Raw genomic sequence first — 23,807 nt, forward strand, 5'->3', positions numbered from 1 at the left:
AGAGCAACATGCTTGAGATGGAGCATTTTTCTGTTCCCACAGATGTATGGTCAAACAGACAATGTGACATCAGTGCAGCCACAATGGAAGTCCAGCAACACAAAATAATCAAAAAGATTGATTGTAAACATCAGGAAGTCTCCATTTTACAGCCACCTGGGCATAGCAAACATAGAGGGAGATATCCATCACTGTAGAGACAGACATACATACTTCTGCACAAGCTTTAGCACTGCACAGGACTGCTGAAAGGCATTCTCAGAAACATCGAAAATCACCACCCGATGATGACACAATTGGTGGAGGTGGCTCAGGGTTAGTGATGATGACAATAATGCTCCATTACAAATAACAGTTTAAAAGAGTGGATGTATTCCTTAAGGGGCGGCAGTAGCTCAGTCCATAGGTGACTTGGCTGGTTCAAGTCCCTGTGTGGACCATGAATGGAGCGTGGACTGGTGGCTGGAGAGGTGCCAATTCATCTCCTGGGCACTGCCGAGGTGCTGTTGAGCAAGGCACCGAACCCCCAACTGCTCGGGCGCCGGTCACTGGCAGCCTCCTCGCTCTAACATCTCTCCACTAGTTGCATGTATATAGGTCCTGTCTGTATATGTGTGTGTATTTCGGGCCTGTGTGTGTGTAAAATGAAAATATAGTGTGAAAATTGAATTTCCCCATTGCGGGATGAATAAAGGAAATCTTCTTCTTAAGATGCAATTAAAAACAACTTCCATTATTTGGGGCAGATTTGTTACAGGTATACTCTCAAAGAAAATAAAACAGCTACCCACACTTATTACATATTTATATATCAATATACACAATGTAGTAGCTTACTGGTTTGTGACTGTAGCAGCACCTTCAGTTTATCTTTCAAGAAAAATACCCAGTGATTAAATAAAATTATGAGAATAAAATACATAAATATGTATTAACACAGGGTCTTCACACAACAGTCTATAGAGAGTGAGAAAGGAGATGAAAGGGGTAGTGGAGCTCATCTAAATGTTCATGTTTTATCATTGAACAATTAAAGAATGTATAAAAAAATATATATTTGTTTTAAATGAACAGTTAAACTTACTCAGTACTCAACTACAAAATGCAGATTGAAACAATTATCATTACACCTGTTAGCAGAAAGAGGTGGGTGTAAGACACATTTCATCAGTATTTCATGAACAGCCTGCCCTTTTAGTTGAAAATGAGCACTCCTTAAGTTTTCAAACGAGTATTGTACTGATGCTAGGCAAGAGAATAAATCTTACCACAACCTCTACAGAAGAGCTGGTTTGCACTGTGAGAATGTGCAGGACAACTGCAAACACAAGGAACAGAAATGCCACTGGGGACAAGATTGCCAGTGGGAGGCAGCACGTGTCAGCACACACACACTGTGGTCTTGTTATACTGCTGGAGAAGTAGGGAGACACTATCGGTGTCCTTCTGGTTTTTTTCTGCATTGTGTTGGACCAGCGGCTGCCTGTTTGTAGTCCTGCGTCTGGTTTTCATAGCCGACTGGCCCGATGATGGCGATGATGATTCGTCAATAGTTCGTTTTTTGTTGGGTGTCCTGAAGCTAACTGTCCTGTCAGTGGGACTTGACTGACTGGGCATCTCAGCACTACTGTTTGGACACAATGGAGTCAGGGTGAACGGGTCAGACAAATTCATGTGATACAGGCTGTTGCTTCCTGACAGTCCGTCCCTTCGCTCCAAGGCAGGGAGGAGCTCACACATGGCAGTCGGAGAGTCTTCCTCTAGAGGCCGCTGCAGGAGACCATGTTAAAAAAACAGTGAGGACAGCACTCATAAATGTAGATACATTTTTTGAGCTCTTCAAAACTCACAATACCACAAGACAATTGTCTACTTAAAGGCCGACTCCATCTGTGTTCTTTTCCAAGTCTTTAAAATTGAAACACCCACTCAAAAATCAAAAGCAAAAAGCAGTAATGCAGACTTATCAATAAGTTTATCAAAAATGTGAACACTAGCACTAGCTGAGTTAACTTTAGCTGTGGCAAGCTTGGAAATTACAAGACAGAAGCTAATCAATGTAATGTGAGGGATGGGGACTATATTTAGACAGCGGTAACTTTAAACCAGCAATACCTATCTTCTGCAAGATAAAATGACTGTTTTTATTAAAGGAATTTGGTGGCTTCAAAGAAAGTGATATAACCGCTTAATTTTCCTGTCGGAACGGGCTGTCTGACGGCAAGGTAAAGCTGTGGAAATATTCTTAATATAGAATACACTTAAACTGAAACTGGCCATGCAAGGGACCGGTGCTTCCAGTAGCCGAGAGCCTACAGTTTGCCTCATTTTCCGTAACGAGTGTACCATTAACTCACTATGGAATAAGCAAGCTTATTAACTAACTAGTTAGTCACCTGCTTAATGAGTGAAATGTTACAGTGTAATGTGAAAGCACACTGCTGTCTCCTGATGAGTGACAACTTTATTCTGCACATTTTCTGTAATAAATGAAGCATGAAAGTATGGTGGAATGGGCATGTGAAAAACACATTAATTTTCGCAGCTGTCGCAGTGATCGGATATCCATTTGATTTAGGACCACGTATGAAAATGACCCAGAACTGATTGGGGGGGAAAACAGATTTTTGTGTATACATTACTCTGTGCCACATCTGTGTCACATGAGGGCATAAAACCCCACATTTGCTTGTAATGTAAACATATTCATAGTGACATTGTGTTTTTTCAGTGCATTTGTTGTCATCCTGCCCTCACCTGAAGCAGAGGAGTGTCAGCACGGGATATGGAGGTGGGAGGACACTGTGACACCTTGGCTAGGTCCAGCAGCACCTCCTCATGGTGCAGCATGTCCTGGGGGATCCCAGGCTCCTGTAGGGCAATTACAATGGCACTGGTGTTGTCCGCACGCAACATGCGCTGGCGCCACCGCAGCAGAGCATGACTGACCAGCTGCCGGGCACTTGATACCCCACATGGTGTCTGCAGCATGGAGGAGGTTTTTACACTGACATGGTCTGATATGAGGTGGGCATTACTGTTCGATTATTATTCAAATATCCTTTTGATCATCACCAATTATAGTTTTCTAGCCTTTAGTCAACAACAGATCACAATCCAGGCATGTAGGAAAGGAAGGCATCCATCTATAATGATCCAAAAATGATAACAGCTAAATAGTAACCTACGCTTTACAGAAACAAGTCTTTGCTGATGTAGCTCTCCACTCACCATTTCCTCATCGTTGTTCTGACACATGGAGACAGCCTCTTGAGGTGGCACCATGTTCCACAGACCATCACTGCCCAGGATGATGTAGCGGTGTTTTCTGAGGTCAAGGGTCACCACACTAGTGTCTGGCTCTGGAGAAACCACAAACTCTCCACTGTAGAAGTCATAGCTCCACAGATCACCTGTTGCAGTATGCAGAGAAGAGAAACTTGGATGAAAGCACCACTGGTCTTAACAAACACTCTCCATGATGAGTCTGAGTTTGGCGAAACCCTTTAAACTCTCTCAATCTCTGATAACTTATATATATACAGTATATATATATATATATATATATATATATATATACTGTATATATAAATTATCAGAGATTGAGAGAGTTTAAAGGGTTTCGCCAAACGTATACTTACAAAGTTATATGGGGAGTATATGGGGAGTAACGGATTACTTGTAAAGGCGTTACGCCTTTAAAATACAAAATATGACTAACTGTATTCCGTTATAGTTGCAGTTTAAATTGGTGTATTCAGAATACAGTTATTTTCTTAAAAAAGATGACGTTACAGATAACTTTACTGCACCATGCAGGTAGGACCGTTGAAGCGAGCCGCTACAGAGGTGGTGTGTGTGTGTGTGTGTGTGCGTGTGTTTGTGTGTGTGCATAAACTGCAACCGCCCCCTGTAAAGCTAACTGCTCCGGACAGGAACAGATCTACTTCTCCGGTCCGCACTTATGAGTCAAGCAGCAAATCCGACCGCAGCCTCAGACTTGCATCTGCCCCGGTACTGTAATCAGTGTGAGCTGGTGTTACCCTCCTGTGGTTTCCCTGTTTCCCTTCTCAAACAGCAGCAGCTGTGGTCAGACTCTCTCGTCACATTCACAAACATCATACCAATGATTTTCAGGCCACATCTCATACCTACTCTGGCAGATATGATTGTATAAGTGTGCACTACATTACTGCCACCTTTGAAAATTACATTTGGTAGTAGGGGAGACCAGTGTAACAGGGGACGGTTGTAACACCTTAGATTGCTCCAATCAGAAAACAAGCTACAGTGACATCACTCATCCTTGCTATGAAAAGGAGCCACATCAGGATCTCACACTGTAGGTTATCAACAAAAAGTGTGTTTTTGGATACTGTCCTGATATTAAATATCATAAAAATATACAGAAACATATATTTTTAGAATCACTGTTTTCTAAGCTAGAAATAAAAATGTCTAACATCTGCCAAAGTAGCAGTTAAGCTAGGCCACATGAGGTCAAAACATGGCTGAAGGTCCAGGGACTGTTGTAACACCCTGTCAATCCGGAAGGCTTGGATGAATGGATAGATAGATAGATATAGGTAGATATATGGATGAATGGAGGGATAGATGCTAGATAAACATATTTATGTATGGATGGATGTATGTATGGATGGATGGATGGATGGATATAAAAATATTATTGTTAAATGTAATGAGCAGTAGCTGCTGGTTAGTCACCTGTAATGTGTTTGACTGCAGGATGCCAGATATCAGAATGAGAAAAACAGACAGAGAGCTGGGTTTTATCTCCTTGTTGGGGGGAAGGCTTTTCTCTTTTATGTTTATTGTTGAGGATGTCCACCTCACACCCATGATAAATAGATTTTATAACATTTGATGATGTGTGTTCCACCCATTAAAAAAGATGTCATTATATCGTTGTCACTAAACTAACTTGCATCATGTAATGTGAATAAAAGATAATTATTTGAAAAAAGAAAAGAAATGAATGGTCATAATAATGTGACTGCTACATTTTCTTTTTCATTTGGAGTATTTAAGTGATTATTTATGTTTATTTTAAACATGTTACAACCGTCCTTGTTCCCTAATTTCTGAGCTGTGGAAATGAATGAAGGTAAACCAAATTGAAGAACGTGGACTCTTGGATACCATTTTTCTTTAAATAGTATCAGTTGCAGGACAAAATGTACCACATTTGTATTTTGCATAACCTTTTCTCTGAAGACAGGAAGAACATTGCATTCTCTAATGCAAGTGTGAACTAAAATCAGTGTCCCAGATAAACACGTTCATCTAGAGCATTTTGAAGTAAGCGAAAAGTAATCCAAAAGTATTTGGAATACATTACATTAGTGTCTTGGAAGAGGTTATTTGCTGATATAACTGTGATGGTTACTTCTCCTACCTAGAGCTCGGGCTACTGCCAAGAATGGTATCTGGTCAATGACAGTGCTCCGACGGACTGGGCCATTGTGACTCAGCCTTGGCCTCTTCCAGACAACCCGGTTCACTCCAGATTTCTTGATAACACTGTTAGCAGATAGAAGAGGGGAGAGAAGAGAGAGGCTGTCACTGGCTTCAGACAAAGTATCCACACATTTCAGAAAGCCAGTTTTGGGCAGGCTGCAACAGCAAGGATTACACTAAACTGCCAGTTTATTACGTACACACAGCTAAAGCTGATGCAGTTTAATACATCATACCTACAGTAAATCCTGCCTTCATGAAGGTTACAATGTTCAATTTTGGTTGAAATTGTTTTAGAGAGGCGTTGGTTCAACTTTATAGTTAATCCTGAAGAAAAATCAATTCTGGTTGGTGCAACTCACCCCAAGACATTTTTGATGTTGTGCAAATTGACAATTGACTAATACAAAATATGGAAAAAACATTCTTCAGTTTTAATACATCTTAATATGATTAATGCAGGAAAATGGACAGGGAAGCAGAAAAAAACAGAAGTAGAGATGGGATTACACCAAATCTGAACAGGGGCGTGAAAGGAGATGGGGGGGGGTTCAATGGCCCGTTTCCTTCTTCCCATCGTCCTCCTTCCGGAACCCTTGCTCAGACCAAACACAGTTTTGAACTATGACTTTATTCTGATTTCAATTACACACCTGTAAAGTTTTATGACATGCCAGACATTACAGAGAACATTATTTCTTATATATACAATTTCAATCAGCTATTGTGAAAAAAGAGACGTTTGGTTACAATTGCTTATTTGTTATCGTGACGGTTGTGATAATGAATAAGCTGTTACTAAACTAGCATTTGTCTTGGTCCAAGGAATATCCTCACAATCACCCAGAATTTCAACCATCTCTATCAGTTTGTTTACTTACAACATCAATTTAATGGAAAATTATCATTAGTTTGATTTAATGAGGACCACTGTGGCAGCTAAATCATTTCAAGTTTTGACAGGATTGTCCAGCTGAGAAGTTCTCTCATTTATGCATTTTTCTGAGGCATGATGTGCTGGCCAGGTGGAACAAATACTCTTTTCAATGCAGGAAGAACACTTTGTCAGAGACAACAATTAAAGTTACATGTATTTTTAAACATGAGGCAGGGTGTTTTGTGGTATACGCCTTACCTCCCTCCCAGACCTTCAATACGCTCCCTCTCTCTGGGTAGCTCAGGTTTGTGGTCTTGTGTGACTTCCACAGCTCTGATGTACGGTACTGAGGGGTCATCCTGAACCCCAAGAACCACTGCAGAGTCCCCAACGTGGGCCACATACATGCGGTTTCCTCGGATGACCACTACGCTGGCTGTGGTGCCTGATGTGCTCGGAAGGCCTGTGAGTGTCTTTGGCCATTCCGCTAAAAAGATTAAAGAGAGCAAATTAATATATTTACTGAGCTCTAACATGTTATGCATATAAATTACTGCAAAAGTACCTGCACCGTATTGCTGTGTTACTGATTTAACAGCACAGAAACTAAATGCTCCCAAAACCCACTGTTTATCCATTTCTAATCTCCATCAAAGATGAATTGATGTATTGAGCCTTGTGACAACACGGTGACCTTTAGATTAGTTTATTGAACGCAGTCTGTTCAGGGGCAAGTCTTTCCAACGCAATCAGCGTCAGACGCGTGTGTAGACACTGTGTGAGCAGCTGTGAAACAGCTGACATGCCCAGACATATCTTGGCAGATATGTTCTGGATCTGTACGAGACACGCTGGCTAATTCGCGATTCAATAGGTTTTGTCATGGGTAATAATGAATTATGTAATAGTAACAAGATATGCAAAACATAAACATGAGTCCCACAGAACAATAGCATAAATGACGACCAGATCTCTGAATTGGTAACTGGTTGTCTTTGTTTGGAGTGAACCCGGTGGCTACCGCTAACTTCGTTAGCTTTGTTGCCCTTGGTTGCTAAAACCGTTAGCCCATAAATCATTTCATATTTAAAAGCATAAGTAAGACTAAAGAAAGTGCTAATTGATTTGGTTGTTTTTTTTTTTTTAATGTAGCTAACGTTATATTACAAGCTAACTCCTCAGCCAAAAGAGAATGACTCTTCTGAGTCCATAGTACCTTCTGGTAAATTCGGCTTCACCGTCTCCGAACAAGTGCAAGTGTTGGGATGTGACGCCAGACCACGGTGTTGTTGAGCAGTTTAAACGTGATGTTTAAGCTACTCAAACCGGGAAAGACCGCCTATGGACAGCTAATAACGTGTTATGGCATGGTTGGGTGATGGCAAACTTACGTAGCTTTTTCCACATAGCGTGGTGGCAGGCTACAAATCCTTTTCGTATGGCAGAGCAGACCTCCCGGTCACAGTCTGACCAGAACCCCCGCTGCTTCTTCATGAACTCCCACAAATACTCTCTTGCAAACTGCGCCGCCTCGCGACCCCCATGCCCGTCAAACACAGCGAAGAACGCTACAGAGCGGCGGGAAGGACTGGCGGGGCTAGGCTGAGCTCGCAGCGGGCTCTGACCTCCCGGTATAGATGTTTCCGCTCGTTCTCCCGTTGGCACAGGTTCACACGATGCATCTGGAACCTGCGGAGACACAACAGTTTCACCAGCCCGGCTTGGATGCGTGTCCGCAGCCAAAGAATTGACCGTACAATGTCCCCCACTGTTTTCTTGTGGCTCAACCGAGATAGGCGCATCTTCTCCCGGCTCCGGCTCTACTATGACCTCGGTGACATCTTCCATGTATTTCCTGCCCCCTTGGTCGGTAAACACACTCACACGCATCAATAATGCGTTGTCCATGGCTCCAGAAATAGGTCTCTTTCCAATTGCCCGGTACTGTTAGCATATAAAATACCGGGAGAGTAGAGTTTATTGCGGTGAAGCGTCCTGCCTTTGTTTATGTTCGAGCGTATTAGGCGTGCTCAAGCGCGATGACGTCAACATTTGTCTTCTTCTAGCAAGTGGACGTAGGGCAGCGTCAATGCAGCTGCTGCCCCCTAGAGGCTGGTCCCCGACCCCAAACGGCTGGTCGGGGATACTGGAAATGTGCAGCACAAATGTGTCATATCGAAATTGCCAGAATCTCTCTCCCGGTCTAGATAATTTCCTATCTCAATAACGATAGTATATCACGATATATCACGTGTGAATTTAATGTGAAATATATTGAATATTTTCACATTTTATTAAGAACTCAAGTGCAGTCTACATGTTTAACAAAGTCGTAGATAATGTATTTTTTAAATGTATTCATAACAGCATTAATTTGAATACTACCATAAAAGATATTCCTCATATTTTGGAAAACGATGGTTTGAAAGAAAGCAGGTGATGTATTGCATCATGTTTTATTTGTCTCTGGCTAAAATTGAAACAATTGCATACTAATAACTCAGTATAAATTACAGAATCATGTTGGATTTACATTTTTTATTTGTTCGATAAAATAACAGAGCAAAGGTAAGAGAGTTAATGTGCTTTTTATGAAAAGAAAATGTACATTAGTATAATATATTCTTATGGAGCCTTCGCGTCCTATGGAAAATTGGTAAATGCAAGAATCTACTTTATGACGACAACAACAACAACAACAACACTGTTTTTGAGCTGGTAGGGAAGATTATGTGGTTCAGATAAGGGCAGACCAAGCGAATGTAGCTAAAACAGAAATATTAGCTATCTCTTGTGTCCTTCTATTCATGATCTCTAAAAAATACAGTATTTTTTTTACCGTTTGTGTTTTTATAAGTCCTCTTTTGCTGTAGCTGATGAATTAGGCAGTTTAAAATGGTTTTCCCCACGTAACAGATCAGGATTTGTGGGTCCGCCATGTGTTATTTAACTACGGCAACAAACACACTTGAACACAACGCACTGGTAATTTTCAGTTTACAAGTGGGAAAGACCTTTTTTTCCATAGCCCGTGAAGGCAGCATCGGTTAACCTGTAGCCTATCATACTTTTGGTCTTACCCTCCCCATAGCCTATTAAATTAGCCCACACGAATGTCCTGAAGGGAACTTACAAGTTTAAGAAACAAAATGGGCTAAGTGAACAATTTATATCAAGTCATACATTCAAATTAAGTAACGCTGAACCTCAAAGAAAAACTGAAAATGGTTTTATTTTGTATGCCTTTCTCCTTGTATGTTTATGTTTGTTTTCATCGTGCACAATCCTACTAAATCTTACAAAAATGACTGTGAGTATAAAGTATAAAGTATATATAGTATAGAGTATAAAAGGCCTTTTTGCATCTGCTTCACGATTACGTCATTGCGTCAACGCCACTATTTGCGTCGGCACGGGGGCACGGAACTGCTGTAGGGTCGACGAATAACTGGAGATGACGGAGAAAGATGATCATTAAACAGCGGTTTTAGAATTGTAGCGGTATATCGGCTACAATACATTTATTTGTAGCCAATGGATGATATATGAGGACCCGCGGAGGAAGTGCTTTATTCGCAGTAAGGTATTGAATGTAGGGAGAGTTGTGGAGGGCTGTAGCTGCTCGGGTTTTTTTTGGAGAGGGAAAACAACATGGCTGCGGTGGAGCTCGAATGGATCCCAGAATCACTGTACAACACAGCTATCTCGGCTGTGGTGGACAACTACAGTCGGTCAAGAAGGGACATACGATCGCTCCCAGAAAATATACAGTTCGATGTCTATTATAAGGTACGTTAAGATAACCAGTCAAGAGCTTCGGGTATATCTGACAGCCACCAGACTGCATTAGTTTGTATAGTCAGCCGCTAACATTTCTGCTAACGTCAGCTAACGTAACTTTACGATAACCTTAAATTAGATTTTTTTTTTAGAAGACAATTGTTTTTTGCTTTTTTAAAGGGGGGGGGGGTCTAGCTCACTTACCGTTAGCTGACACCACCTTACATATTCTTAAATACAAGATAGCAAGCTAGGCTATGTGTATGTATAACGTAAATGAACGTTTGTTGACAATGAAGCTATGAATGGCATTGATCCTGATGTTGATTACATCAGTGACCGTGTTCCACGGTCTGTAGCCAGGTTGTCACGTTTTGGTGGATTTGTTGTCTGTTTTGACTTGAAGTTACATTAGCCTTTCTCATTATCAAACATCCTTGTTACGACATATATGAGCTTAAGTTGTTGTCTACGCGCTCGTAGACAACAACCAACGCAAAACGGCACTAAATTATAGCATTGGGGAAAATAAACATTTTGATCCCTATGACATTTAATTAAATGCCATGTTGAAATTAGATGCCAAATCAGTGCGGATTTCTAGTCATAATAAAGACCATAGTATTGAGATGTGGCATGTGTTTCTTTAACCACATGATCACTATACCGGCCTATAAACGCTCGTAATATGTTCATTTATGATGTATAGGTCTACTGGCGCCTAGGGATGTAACAAAACATTGAACTAACAATTCAATACAAATCCCGCCGTTGGGTTCACAATACGATTTTCTTAGCGTTTTTTCATTAGATTGAAGAAGATCCCTTAATTTCTCTGACAAATCTACAAATATGATTTTTCTTTTTTATTTCAGAGGTAGGGTATAAGCTTTGCAAAACAGTGCATATTTTCTTACCTTTTGTTAAAGTGAAACTGAAAATATATTTTGTCTTAAATAACTCAATTGCATTTGAGAAATAATCCTAAATTTAAATAATACAAATAAATAAAATATCTTAAATAAACAATAAGAACAAGTTCCTAGCCTAGTTAGTTAACACAGAGTCAATGGTACAATGAAATGTGTTGAACAAGAGCACAGGTCATCTCAGCAATGAATGTAACAAATCTAGAGTAAATAGTCCTAGCATGTACATTTTTTTTAAAGAATATCAGCATATCTACATTTTAGGGAAAAGCTGAGATCTCTGGACATTTACACTGTCCCCAGCTGTTGAAAAAAACCTTTCACTAGAGGTGGCTGGTATGCAGAGGTATGCTTTTGCTAGGGTGGAAAGCAGTGGATACAGCTGAGCATTTTTTTTCCATCACTTGAGTGCACAGCTTGTGAGGGACATGGATGTTTCACTTATAGAATAGAATAGAATAGACTTTATTGATCCCACAGCGGGGAAATTCACGTGAGCAGTAGCTTACACACACACAGACAGCACAGACCCTCAGTTTACATAAGGTAAACAAAGATAATTAAAAATAAAATAGAAGATAAAAATAAAAAATAAGAATAGAAAATATACTATATACAATATACAACAATTTACACTATGTGTCATAAATATGAAGTGGAAAAACTACAGTGGATGGAAATACTAAGTACAGATGTTACAAATATGCATTACAAAAGTGACTTGTGATGATGTGGAAGTGTAATTGCACATGGGTGGATTGACAAAATAAACATAACAATCATTACAACTTATTATTGTGCAGTCTGACTGCGGTCGGGATGAACGACCTGCGGAAGCGTTCTTTTTTGCATCTCGGATGCAGCAGTCTGTGGCTGAAGGAGCTGCTTAAGGCTCCCACAGTGTCATGGAGTGTTATGTACTTAACCCAATCAGTGTGTTTACATGCAGTTTAAACACCCGATTATATTCGGGTTAAGGGCATACCCAGGTTTTGTAAACCGCATACCCCCGGTAAAAATTGGGAGTTCTCATACGCGGGTTAACACACCTAGATAACTCCTTCAGTTCCCTGATTACCCGCGCATGTAAACATCGTTCTGGGCTTACTATCGTGTTTCTTGTCTGCGCATGCTCCCCAATCTGTGGCAGTGGCTTTTGACCTGGAAATAGAATAAACCAGAAAGCAACGGCTCAGAAAACAACGTGGGAAAAAAAACAATAATTAAATAAGTATTGTACTATTGACCGCACTGACTGATGGATAGTGCTGCTGCTGGTTAAGGGATACTTCCAATGCAGTCTTTTTTTGGAGGAGGTTGTTCCAGCTCAGCTCCGTAAACCTTTGTCTTTTTGGTCACAAGGCTGTTCTATTGCAGCTGTGGGGCCACTGGTACCTGCTCCCTCCTCATCCAGGGTGTCCTTGCATCCTTATAACGTCTTAAAGTCTTAAATTCATGTATCTCAAATTAAGGCCTTAAAATATTTTAAATTCATTAGAAATGCTACATGGTGGTCTTAAATATGTCGGGCAGAAGTATTTAATGGCATATATACTTTTCTTTTTTCTCAATTTTCAAGAAGGAGATGTAAAGAGGCTACTTTCTTACTAGTTGCTGATATAAATGGTTATCTGCATTCTTGCTAGCTAGTTTGCGACAATAAGTAAGTGCAAATTTATTGAGAGTTGGCTGGACTACGTTGGTTTTTGAAGTTGTCTTATGTCTGTTGCCAACCGAGACCCGGCCAGATGCATTCTGTGCAAAACGACCCTCAAGCTCAGGACCATGGGGGAGTATGTATGGGGCACCACGCAGTGCCAAAAGCACAAAACTGCTGCCAGGAGCCATAAACAAGCGCCAGACATTTTACAGTGGTCTGCGCTGCTAGCACCTGAGACCTGAGAGTAGCATTTGGTGCGAGACCAACACTGAAATCGGAGGTTTTGTGGATTTTAAACACAGTGGTCAAGCTCCAAGCTTACAACTCCAATGAGGGGATAGGAGTTCTCTTACGATTGATGTTCCCAACTCACAAATTGCGAGCACGTTTACTTCTCGAAAGGATAAGACTGCCTATATAACTTGTTTTGTACTAGCACCTTTCATCTGAAGCGAGCTAATCTGCAGCATCAACAAGTCTTTTTTATTAATGAACAGACAAAACATAAATTTCAACGAGTCTCATTGATTGACACACATGCAATACAGCAGGATCCCCCACCCATCGCCTATATTTATACTGTTTACGGTCTTGAGTTATATTAAATGTGGCATTAACAAGGTCTTAAAAAGTCTTACATTTGACCTGCTGCAACCTGCAGATACCCTGTCATCTAATTTCTCCACAGTGAAATGGGTCTGTAAATGGCAGGGATAGAAAAAACTAAGGGGCCGTCCACTCCAAGATGTGTTTTTGGCCCATTATCCAGATGGATGTAACATTTTGAGAGTCTGAAAAGCTATCTTCTGAAACTGGGTCCGAGAGTGGATAAATCTCAGTCAATTCAATCTCAATCTCAGTCTCAGTCTGTCAATCTGTGTCAGATTTCTTTATATGACTAGCTAGCTACTGCAGTGTCTACATTTTCCATGCTAATGGCATATAAAACTCTAATCATGGTTGGTTAAGTTGTTAATTTCCCCCTAGTTTTGGATTTCATTCCTGCTGGAACATGTCCAGTTGTGTATTGTTTGGATTAGAAGCCTTTATTTGATTTTTGACAGTATCAAGTGTGAGAATGTGTAGTTGAATGTCTGCTGAGCACCGCAACATTCAGAGGTGCAGCACAGTGCAAGCCTGGCTCTTTGCTATGCTAGCCTTACCTGTGAACATTGAACTCTGATTTTCCAGCTTTTACAGCAGACCTCATTTGAACAACATCAATTTGTCAAGGATAACATGTTATGATCATATCATTGTAACGTGTTGCTACTGAAAGGTTGAAAAAGTAATTATCCAGCTCTAAAGGAGCAGTAAGTGACAACACATCCTCAAGACAATAGTGGCATGTGATACGTCTATACAAAATGAAAAATTAACTATTTACTAATAACACAGGACAAAAACAAAAAATAGTACTAGCAGATGGTTCACCCTCCCAGATACGCTCGTCATTGGCAGTTTAAATGACCATCACAAAAGTAAGTAAAAGTTTGCCATGTCTAATGTTTACCATTTTCATCATCCAGAAAATTAGACGGGTCTCCAGCATAATTGATTTCCTTTTTTAACAAAAGGCAACATTTGGATTTCTGTACCCTCTGTTATTTCCTATAGACTCATCATTGTGCTCCTAATGGAAGAATTCACATCTGTTTTATTGTCGGTGAGTCTCCATGCTCACCTCATCCTTCCCTTTGTGTCTCTCAGCTTTATCAGCAGGGCCGGCTCTGCCAGCTGGGGGGAGAGTTCTGTGAGCTGGAGGTGTTTGCTAAAGTACTGCGGGCTTCAGACAAAAGGTAAGAATATAATGAGACTAAGCTGTGCCTGAAACCTCAAACCATCCACATTGACCCATCAGTTGTCAAAATGGTTTTGGAGATTGGTCCCCTACACAAACTTATCAGAAGAGTTTATGCTCTATGTGCTGAAAACTATAGACTAATCCGGCGAGCCGTTTTTGGGTTTCTCCATCTAGCGGCGCCACCATTACTGCAGTGGCGTCTCCCTCAAGTATGTGTGCGTTTAAATGGGAGCTGTCATAAGTGAGACTTTTCTACTTTTACCTGTACATTTTATGCAGCATTACTTTTGACAACAATGTTAGGAAGTCAGGAAGAACCTGTGCAATTCTCGGCTGCTCCAACAGCAGTGGGAAACTTCAACTTTGGTAAAAAACTGAATGCGAACTTCCCAAACCTTTACCTCATGAAGAGTGCCCCCATCTGAAGCCGCTCGGTCTACATCGATTCCCTGAGCGTGCAGATGTTCTCCAGAAGTGGATCAAGAATATTGACAAAGGGGACTTTGTTCCCAACAGCAACAGACGCTCAGTTTTGGTTCACACTCTTCAATTCAGCTAATACAGCTAGCTCACAGTAGACGCCTCTATCAATGCTGCTGTGGTCGAACAGAGTAAATTAACTGTGCGTGGGTGTGTGTATGAGAGAGAAGGACAAACAAAAACAAAACCCTCCCAAAAACAGTCATTACAATAAACTAAACATATTTAAAGAAAACTGTACAAAGTGAAAAGTAAAGGGTCAAATTTGTTTATTGCCTCAAGGACCCCAAGCTCTACCAGAATATCAACCTTTGGTAAATGCATCCAGACATAATTTCGGATTCGGAATCAATAAAAGGAAAATTATATATTTAGGAATGTTGTATTTAGCAACAAGGGTATGATCCAAAAATGCCATTAATGTAATCACCTATATATATATATATATATATATATATATATATATATATATATATATATATATATCACCTATGTTGCAAATGCCTTTCTGTTTCCAGAGGAGGAGAACGCTATCAGTCAGACCTGGCAAGAAAAATGTTTTTCACATTTTGGAGTGTCTAAGCAGGTTTTTGGAACCTCCAATGTAATGTTTTATCTGCTTCCAGATTCTTATGGTGTTACCAATTACAAACCTGTCATTAAAGTATGTCTTAACAAGTATGTTAACAGCAGTGGGACTGTTAAGGAGAGCGGATAATGAAGTTTTTTTGCAAAGCATCCTTTCTGTACACAACAACGCAGGGCAGGGCTTTGCCACAGAAGGAGGGCCCCTTTTTCACCATGAAAGAGGGGCTAACTGCGCAGCCAAATAATATAACCTAAAATTTGGTAAAGCCACACCTCCCATATCCATTTGCTTTGATAGGTGTTTTTTAGAGATTCTAACAGTTTTATAACTCTAAATGAAAGGTATAATAATCAAGTCTATTTGAAGTATGCACCTCCTAGTGATGTTTTCTCACTGTCTATATCAATATCTTAGCGATTATACAGTGTACAAACGGGATCCATATATTGAGAGACAGCAGACTCCCCTGTTCCATATCCTTTTTACTGCAAGCACATAGGTCACTCACACGGCCAATTAGAAGACAGGAAAGAGCACTCGTGACCAGATTAATTTGCCTCTCAGTGTGTGGTTGCTGGACCGTGGTGTCTGTTACCATTTTCTGTCTAACTAACCAATAGACAGAAAATCACTAAAGACCCACCCACTACCATCAGCAGGTTAGTCTGATCTTTTTACTGCATCCTGACGCTGGCAGCAGAACACAACAGTGGAAAATACAAGCACCGTCCTGGAACTGATTTTGCCAAGCCGCGACGAGGATTACGGTGTTTCTGGGCCAGAGGGTTGATTCCTCCAACCAAGAGAAACAATAGAGATCCATCTGAAGATTAGTAAGTGTTTTTTACTTCACACAAACAAAGCATAATTGTGACCAGATTGGCCAAAGTGTGCTTCTGTGCGCAATGCATAAATTGGTCTGTGTATCAATAGTCATGAAGTTTGTTTGACAAAATTGACTGTCCATTATGAAAGTATTACTCTGTAATTGTTTAGTTTTGTATTATTGATTAGTGAGCTTCACTTACTAATAGTCTAGATCAGGGGTCAAGGTGATTTTTAAAAAATATAGTGTGAAACTAAAATATGCGTGTATGGCTCAGCGCCTTTCCCTGCAGGTGGCTAATCATGAGTTTCTGACGGTGGAACTGGGGGAAAATGGCTCTTTTGATAGTAAAGGGTTCAGACCCTTGGTCTAGATGAATGGATATGTTTAGCCGCTATTTCAGCACACTGTTCTGTGCAGATGAAATTGTCTGTCATATAATTGCATTTCTTTATTTGTATGTGATTTTTATACTGAATGTAACAATAAAATCCTTTTCTCTCTGCCACCAGGAACACATCATCCTGCACCACAGCCATCACCATCTCACCAGCACATGGCACAGCTGAATATATGAAGGAAAAAAAACATACACATTATGTAAATATTGTAAATTGTGTATTTTTTGTATATAATAAATACTTGGTTTGGAAGAGAAACAGTTGTAATGCTATTTTTCTTAATTTGCACACATCCCATGAACCTAGATATGTAGTATGAAGTCCCATTTCATCTCATGGTGAAAATGGTGAGAGACGACACTTTTTTCTCAAAACGCAATATTGACAAAATCCCAATACAGACATTCATTTTACATTTATCTACTATTTTATTCATTTATTACACTACTTCTGTGAACCTAAAGACTTTTGTAAACTAATTTCAAGCACAAAAACAGTACGTCCACACGAGTAAATGCGTGTTTTCATAAGAGATATGAAAAATTTGAAAAAGTGGAATTCAGTTTTCAGCATTTGGGCCACATAATCTCTTTACACATCGCTCTAGGACAAATTTGGGCCTCACTCTACATAAAGCTGAGTTTGTTCTGAACATTTCCATATAAAACACTTGGGTATTTTCTTATATGCAAGTACCCTTAAAAGGGGAATTTACAAAAGTATGTCAAATCGAGGAAAAAATTGCCTTTGAACTTAGAGGGTTAATGAGAGCCAGAGGAGGAGATATTGATACTTGCGGTTGGGAAATGTACAGGAGAATGTTGTCCGCATATAGCGAAAGATAGTGTTTATAGGCAAACATGTTAATGGGGGATATTAAAGAGCTCTGTCTGATACTACGAGCGGCTTGATGATAGTCACGAACAAACATGGGGAGACGCGGCAACCTTGAGGGGTCCCACGGTGTACTGAAAATGTAGGGAAGATATTTTGATTAGTAATAACTGATGCAGTCGGTCGTGTATACATTATTTCAATCTATTTTATCAAGGAGGGTCCAAATCCAAACTTTTTAAACACGGACAAGGCCACTCTACTTGATTGAACCCGTGCTGTGCATTAAGTAAAATGACTGCCTCTCCTGAATGCTTGACATACAATATGTTGAAACGTTTTTTTGCAGATTGAAATACATATTTCGATCAGGTATAAAGCCAGTTTGAGCTGGATGTATGATGGATTTCTTAAGTCTAATGGCCAGAATTTTTCCAAGAATTTTGGTTTTGATGGGTAAAAACAAAATCGGGCGATATGATGACACTATCTGAGGGTCATAGCCTGGCTTTAGAATTAGCGAAATATTCGCTTTGTATAAGGTAGGCGGTAAACCAGAGGTCAGCATCGTATGGTTGAACATCCGTAAGAGCAAAGGGGATAACTGAGACACAAATTTTTAAAACCATCTGGACCTGGTGCCTTGTTATTTGGGAAGAAAGAGATAACCTGCGTGATCTTATCCAAATTGATATCTTTATCTAGCATATCAACCAAGTCCAATGTTAATTTGGTTAGGTTTAAATTCTCAAAAAGTTTAGCAAAAGCTTAAGTCGCCCTGTGACCTGTAAACATTAGCATAGAAATCCTCAAAACATTAATTGATCTTCATCGGGTCTGTGTGCAAAGTACCTCCCTCAGATTTGATGCAATGTATGGCTCTGGAAGCCTTCATTTGCCTCAGCTGACGGGCCAATAGCATATTCGGTTCGTCGCCAAGCTCAAAATATCTCTGTGTGACTCTGTCTAGTAATTTAATACATTTTTTTACAGTATAGAATTATGTTCATGCTGTAGAGCAATTATATTTAGTAAGTACTTCTATTTTACATTCAGTTTAATATGAAGCTTCTAGCTTGTCCAATTGATCATCAATTTCAGTTAATCTTTGCTTCGATTTTTTTTTTTCCTCTGCTATCTCATACAATATTATATGGCCCCTAGAGAGTGCTCTATTTAACAGAAAGATTGGTACAAAATTCTTCATCTTTTAATAGTGCATTACCCAGATGCCAGCTATGTTCACCTCTTGTGGTTCAAGTCGAGACTTGAAGAGACAGGAGCATGATCTGATATTAGTATATTTTGGTGGGTGTCGACTACTGAGTGTAGCAGCTTAGAATCCATCGTGAACGGCATTTTGTTGTTCCTGTCATAGTTACTCCACAGAAAGTCTGACTCAAACTGCTCTAATACAGTGCTCAGCACAGTTTGCTTATGTGTTGGAAATTGTAGTGCCAAAGAAAAAGGCTGTCTGATGGCATGGTAGAGCAGTGAAAATATTCTATTAAAGTGTACTTCAATTGATATTGTTTATTTTAGGTGGGCTTTTTTTAAAGTAACTAAAGTACATTTTGCTGCAGCTGCTGCCCCCGTCTAGAGCAGCTTCTCCTGTCTGTGTCTCCAAACTGATGTGCTCATGCAAAATACTGTAGGTAACACACTGACTATTGATAATACCTCATAAATGAATTGCAATTAATTAGGTTTTGAACCCGTAATTCCCTGCCAGTCGACGTGAGGGTGTGATTGACGCCAGACGTACTTGACACACACGCGGGAACACAAGCAAAGCAGGGCTCTTACGACAACAACAAAACAAACCAGAAGCGGCACATTGACAGGATGAAGAGGGCAAAACGGAGCGCAGTATGGAACCACTTTAAGGTGATTAATGACGACAAATATGCACAATATGTGGAGGTAAGTACAACTCCACAACTCTGTTGAATCACCACCTAGTGACGAGTGACGTCATCCACACCGTCGTCGCGGGCCTTCAGACACGGCACCCAGACGCATTCATTGCAATATCTGGGGACTTCAACCACATCACTCTGGCTGCAACACTGCCCACTTTCAAGCAGTTTGTGGACTTTCCCACCAGGGAAAACAAGACACTGGACCTGCTGTGTGCTAATGTTAAGGAGGCCTACAGCTCCACTGCCCTTCCTCCTCTTGGGAGATCGGACCACAACCTCATTCACCTGCAGCCCCTGTATAAGCCCCAAGTCCAGCGGCTTCCTGTGACCACCAGGACTGTGAGGAGATGGTCACAGGAGACCGATGAAGCTTTACAGGGCTGCTTTGACCTTACAGACTGGGATTTGCTCTGTGATTCACATGGAGAGGACCTTGATGATCTCACAGACTGCATAACAGGGTACATCAATTTCTGTGTGGACAGCGTGGTTCCCACAGTGACTGTACGCTGTTTCCCCAACAACAAGCCGTGGGTCACCAGAGACATCAAGGTCCTGCTGAATGAGAAGAAGAGGGCCTTCGGAGATGGGGACAGAGAGCAGATGAGGCAGGTCCAGAGGGAGCTTAAGGAGAGGATCCAACAGGGCAAAGACACCTACAGGAGGAAGCTGGAGCACAAACTCCAGCAGAACAATTTAAGGGACGTGTGGAGCGGCATGAGGAGCATCACTGGCTACAAACCATCTGGTAGCCAGACAGTAGGTGGTGGTACTGAACGTGCCAATGACCTGAATCTGTTCTTCAACAGATTTGATGAAGGGGCTCTGGACCACCACCCGACGGCTCCTCCACAACCATCCACCTCCAAACCTCCAGCCCTGTTGAGCCCCCCCACTGGACTCCTTGGTGGCGGTGTCTGAGAGGAGGATGCTGTCTAAACTGCACAGCATCCTGGACAACAACTCTCACCCTCTCCACCAGCTGCTGACCTCCAGCAGAAGCACCTTCAGTCATAGACTAATTCTCCCCCGGTGTAACACTGAACGCCGGAGGAAGTCTTTCCTTCCTGTGGCCATCAAACTGTATAATTCATCTCCCCCCGGTCAGGTAAGGAACAGTGGAGACACTGTGTCCTGAGAAAATGTCACTTTGTCACTTTATATCATCACTACATCACTTTATTTAGTTGTACTGTCACTTACTTCAGTAAGAAATGCTGCTACACTTCTCTGTACTTTACTGTAACTAACTTACTTCAGCAAGAAATGCTGCTACACTTCACTGTACTTTACTGTGACTAACTTACTTCAGTAAGAAAGGCTGCTACACTTCACTGTACTTTACTGTAACTAACTTACTTCAGTAAGAAAGGCTGCTACACTTCACTGCACTTTACTGTAACTTAGTTCTGTCAGAAATGCTGCTACATTTTTAACACTGTTTCAATTATCGCTCCTTATCACTTATTTAGTTTGTACCTATTTTATTTCAACATGATGCTAAACTGCGCAGTGCGTATTGGTGTATATTGTATATACCTACGCTTAACCACAATGTCTGTTGCACTCTGTCACACTTAGTTATTACTTCACTAAAGGAAAAAGGTTTGGGAAAGTAGTAGTAGCTCTTTTTCTGATATAAGAGCTCTGTGCAAGAGAACGCACAGTGCTCAATAAAGTACCCTTTGAGGCAACTTCCGTCATGGCGTCATTAGGTCGATGGTCGTCTCGCCCCTCTGTAAAATTCTGATGAATTTCCTACAATAAACTAAACCATCAAACATCGAGAGTAAGTCGAAGAGTTTCTAAAAACCTTGATGGCAGCTAAAGGTCATAGCAAATCTTCACAGCCTAAGATAGAGTTTACTCCGGCAAAACTGAGTGGTGCGGCTTCAGCTGATGCCAGCCCAATGGCAAAGAAGAATGCTAATGTTATCATCGCTGAAGAAGCTACTACCCAGCCAATTCTTGAAGCTATCAGGGACTTAAAAACGGACTTTTGCAGCAGGTTTGATAGAGTCCTGGCAGCAATTGAAGGTGTGAGAAAAGAAGTTGGTGAGTGCTTGGAACGTGTTAAGAGCGCAGAGACTTGCATCTCAGAGACAGAGGATACTGTTAGAAGCCTAGTGACCAGGGTCCGCAGCCTCGAAAAATAAAAACAAAGACATGGAAGAGAAGGTTTACAACCTAGAAGCACGGTCTAGAAGATCTGACCTAAGAATGGTCAACCTCCCAGAGGGTGCAGAGGGCAGTGATGCCTGCTCTTTTCTCGAGACCTCGATCCTGGAGACCCTGGGCTTAACTTCACCTAATACAAAACTAGTCTTGGAGAGAGCCCAACGTGTGGGACAGAGGAACGACCCGTCCGCACCCTCAAGAACACTGATTATGAAGTTTGTGAACGACAGAGACAAGGTGAAAGTTCTGAATGCGGCCCAAACCAAAGAGCAGATCTTCTACAAAGATAGAGCAGTTCGGTTTTACCCTGACCTAGCGGCTGAGATGCACAAGAAACACACCAAAAAAAGTGGTGAAATATGTACTGCTGTGTGTACATTTAATTGACTAATAACGCTAGAAAGCCTTCATCTTTCTAGATCTTTCTATTTACCTTGATCTAACATGCCAGAGGCTGTTCACCTTGGAGACCTGCTGCGGATATGGGTACGGCCTGGCGCGAGATTTACACCTTCTCACCCGGATTTTCAACTTCCTTTTCATTCATCCCCACAGCACCACAGCGCTTTACACAGTCTTAGCTTCTACTGACTTCAATGGGGAAGCGTAGAGCGGGTTGTTCCACTGCTGTGAAACTAGACGGTCATTGGATGAATGCTGGGCTTTGTCCCGCCCATCGGACGCTCAGCGTCTCTGGGGGTCTATGAAACAGTGGGCTGGCCCGGACGCTCGGCTTCTGCATGATGATTGGGTGAGCTGTCTGAGGCGGAATCCTTTTTTGACTGACACCTAAATGAGCGAATCAGCGATCTTGAAGAATAAACAGCCACCGGAGCATTTTCCAAGTTTTTCATTCTCTTAGTCTGAACTGATCTGGAGACTTTACCGATCCCCAGCGACTTTGTCTTTGTTAAAAACAACTAGCGTTGTGTTTTGTGACTCTGTTCTATCACTCTGTGTTGTCTTTCCCCAATGAGCAGCGGCAGCTGCGGAGCTTCTCCCCCTGTCACTCACACCCACACTCGCACTCACAGGCGGTCACACTTCACAGTAGCCTGGCGTAGCAGCTCCAACTGGGCCAAGGCCGTTTAAGCAGCCTAGCTCTGCTGCCATTGAGAGGACACTGGTCAAGTGACATCTGGAGGGATAGAAACCCCAGTGTGGTAGTGTATTCTTCCTTCTCAAAAACTCAACATACATATTCACGTATTGACTACTTTCTAGTCTCAGCTAGTTTAATAGGTAAAGTCAAGGACTGTAATTATGACAGCATTCTAATTTCAGACCACGCCACAAATAACATGGTTTATGTGGATCCAGCACAGCTACGTGATCCCCCCAAATTGACAATTCAACACAAATGGCTCCAGGATCCAGATCTTATCATTTTTCTGGGAAAACAAATAGATGAATATTTCATGATAAATACATACAAGACATCAGCATGCATTACATGGGAGGCTTTCAAACCCTTCCTCAGAGGCCAGATAATACATTTTACTAGCTCTAAATCTCAAAAAGCCAAACAAAAGACTGCTTAATTAGAGGCAAAAATCTAAATTTTGGAGGATATTTACTTTAAAACCCCCTGCTCAACGATTCATCAAGACCTTTTATTACTAAGAGCTCAGTATAATGAAATGTCAGCATCCAAGGCTGCTGCTAACCTTTTAAAACTAAAACGAAGTATCTTTGATCAATGAGAAAAAGCAGGCAAGGTTTTATTTGGCACTTAAAACAACTCCAAGTTGAAAGATCTATTACTAATCTTAAAAATGAGAAGGGGGAGTTCATCACAGACTTGGTGGCCATTAATGATAAATCTAGGGACTTTTTTGAAAGACTTGACAGCTCTGAAGTAAGTGTGGGGGGGGGGGGTCCAGCATTGGGGGCGAGCTTGACAGAGGAACAAATCTCGGCAGCAATAAAATGCTTGAATTCTGGAAAAGTAGCCGTCCCGGATGCCGTGCCCATAGATATTTACAAAAAAATGTAATCAAACACGACAACTCCCCTCTTGTAAATGTTTTTAGAATCCCTTCAAAATGG

The 23,807-nt window shown here is 41.2% G+C and overlaps 2 protein-coding genes across 3 annotated transcripts in view; one reads left to right on the forward strand and one right to left on the reverse strand.

Annotated features, from left to right (window-relative positions):
• Positions 1-945: 945 nt before the first annotated feature.
• Positions 946-8,342, reverse strand: ppm1da (protein phosphatase, Mg2+/Mn2+ dependent, 1Da). Its single transcript, XM_083914656.1, has 6 exons — positions 7,747-8,342; positions 6,614-6,842; positions 5,417-5,541; positions 3,232-3,413; positions 2,758-2,982; positions 946-1,770 (listed from the first exon to the last, which is right to left on the reverse strand). The coding sequence occupies exons 1-6, from the start codon at positions 8,261-8,263 to the stop codon at positions 1,381-1,383; spliced, it is 1,668 nt and encodes a 555-aa protein (XP_083770782.1). The 5' UTR covers positions 8,264-8,342; the 3' UTR covers positions 946-1,380.
• Positions 8,343-9,534: 1,192 nt separating this feature from the next.
• appbp2 (amyloid beta precursor protein (cytoplasmic tail) binding protein 2) overlaps positions 9,535-23,807 on the forward strand; it is a 45,069-nt gene continuing 30,796 nt past the window's right edge. Inside the window, exons 1-2 of one of the 2 annotated variants that reach the window (XM_083913855.1) lie at positions 9,535-9,665; positions 14,435-14,523. In XM_083913855.1, coding sequence (XP_083769981.1) covers positions 9,660-9,665; positions 14,435-14,523 — 95 coding nt within the window. In that variant the 5' untranslated portion in view covers positions 9,535-9,659. Of the gene's footprint in view, positions 9,666-9,776; positions 10,145-14,434; positions 14,524-23,807 lie in introns of those variants that run through there. The other variant, XM_083913854.1, reaches the window with a different exon arrangement.

This window comes from Echiichthys vipera (genome assembly GCF_963691815.1).
Source record: "Echiichthys vipera genome assembly, chromosome: 5".
Classification (NCBI taxonomy): domain Eukaryota; kingdom Metazoa; phylum Chordata; class Actinopteri; order Perciformes; family Trachinidae; genus Echiichthys; species Echiichthys vipera.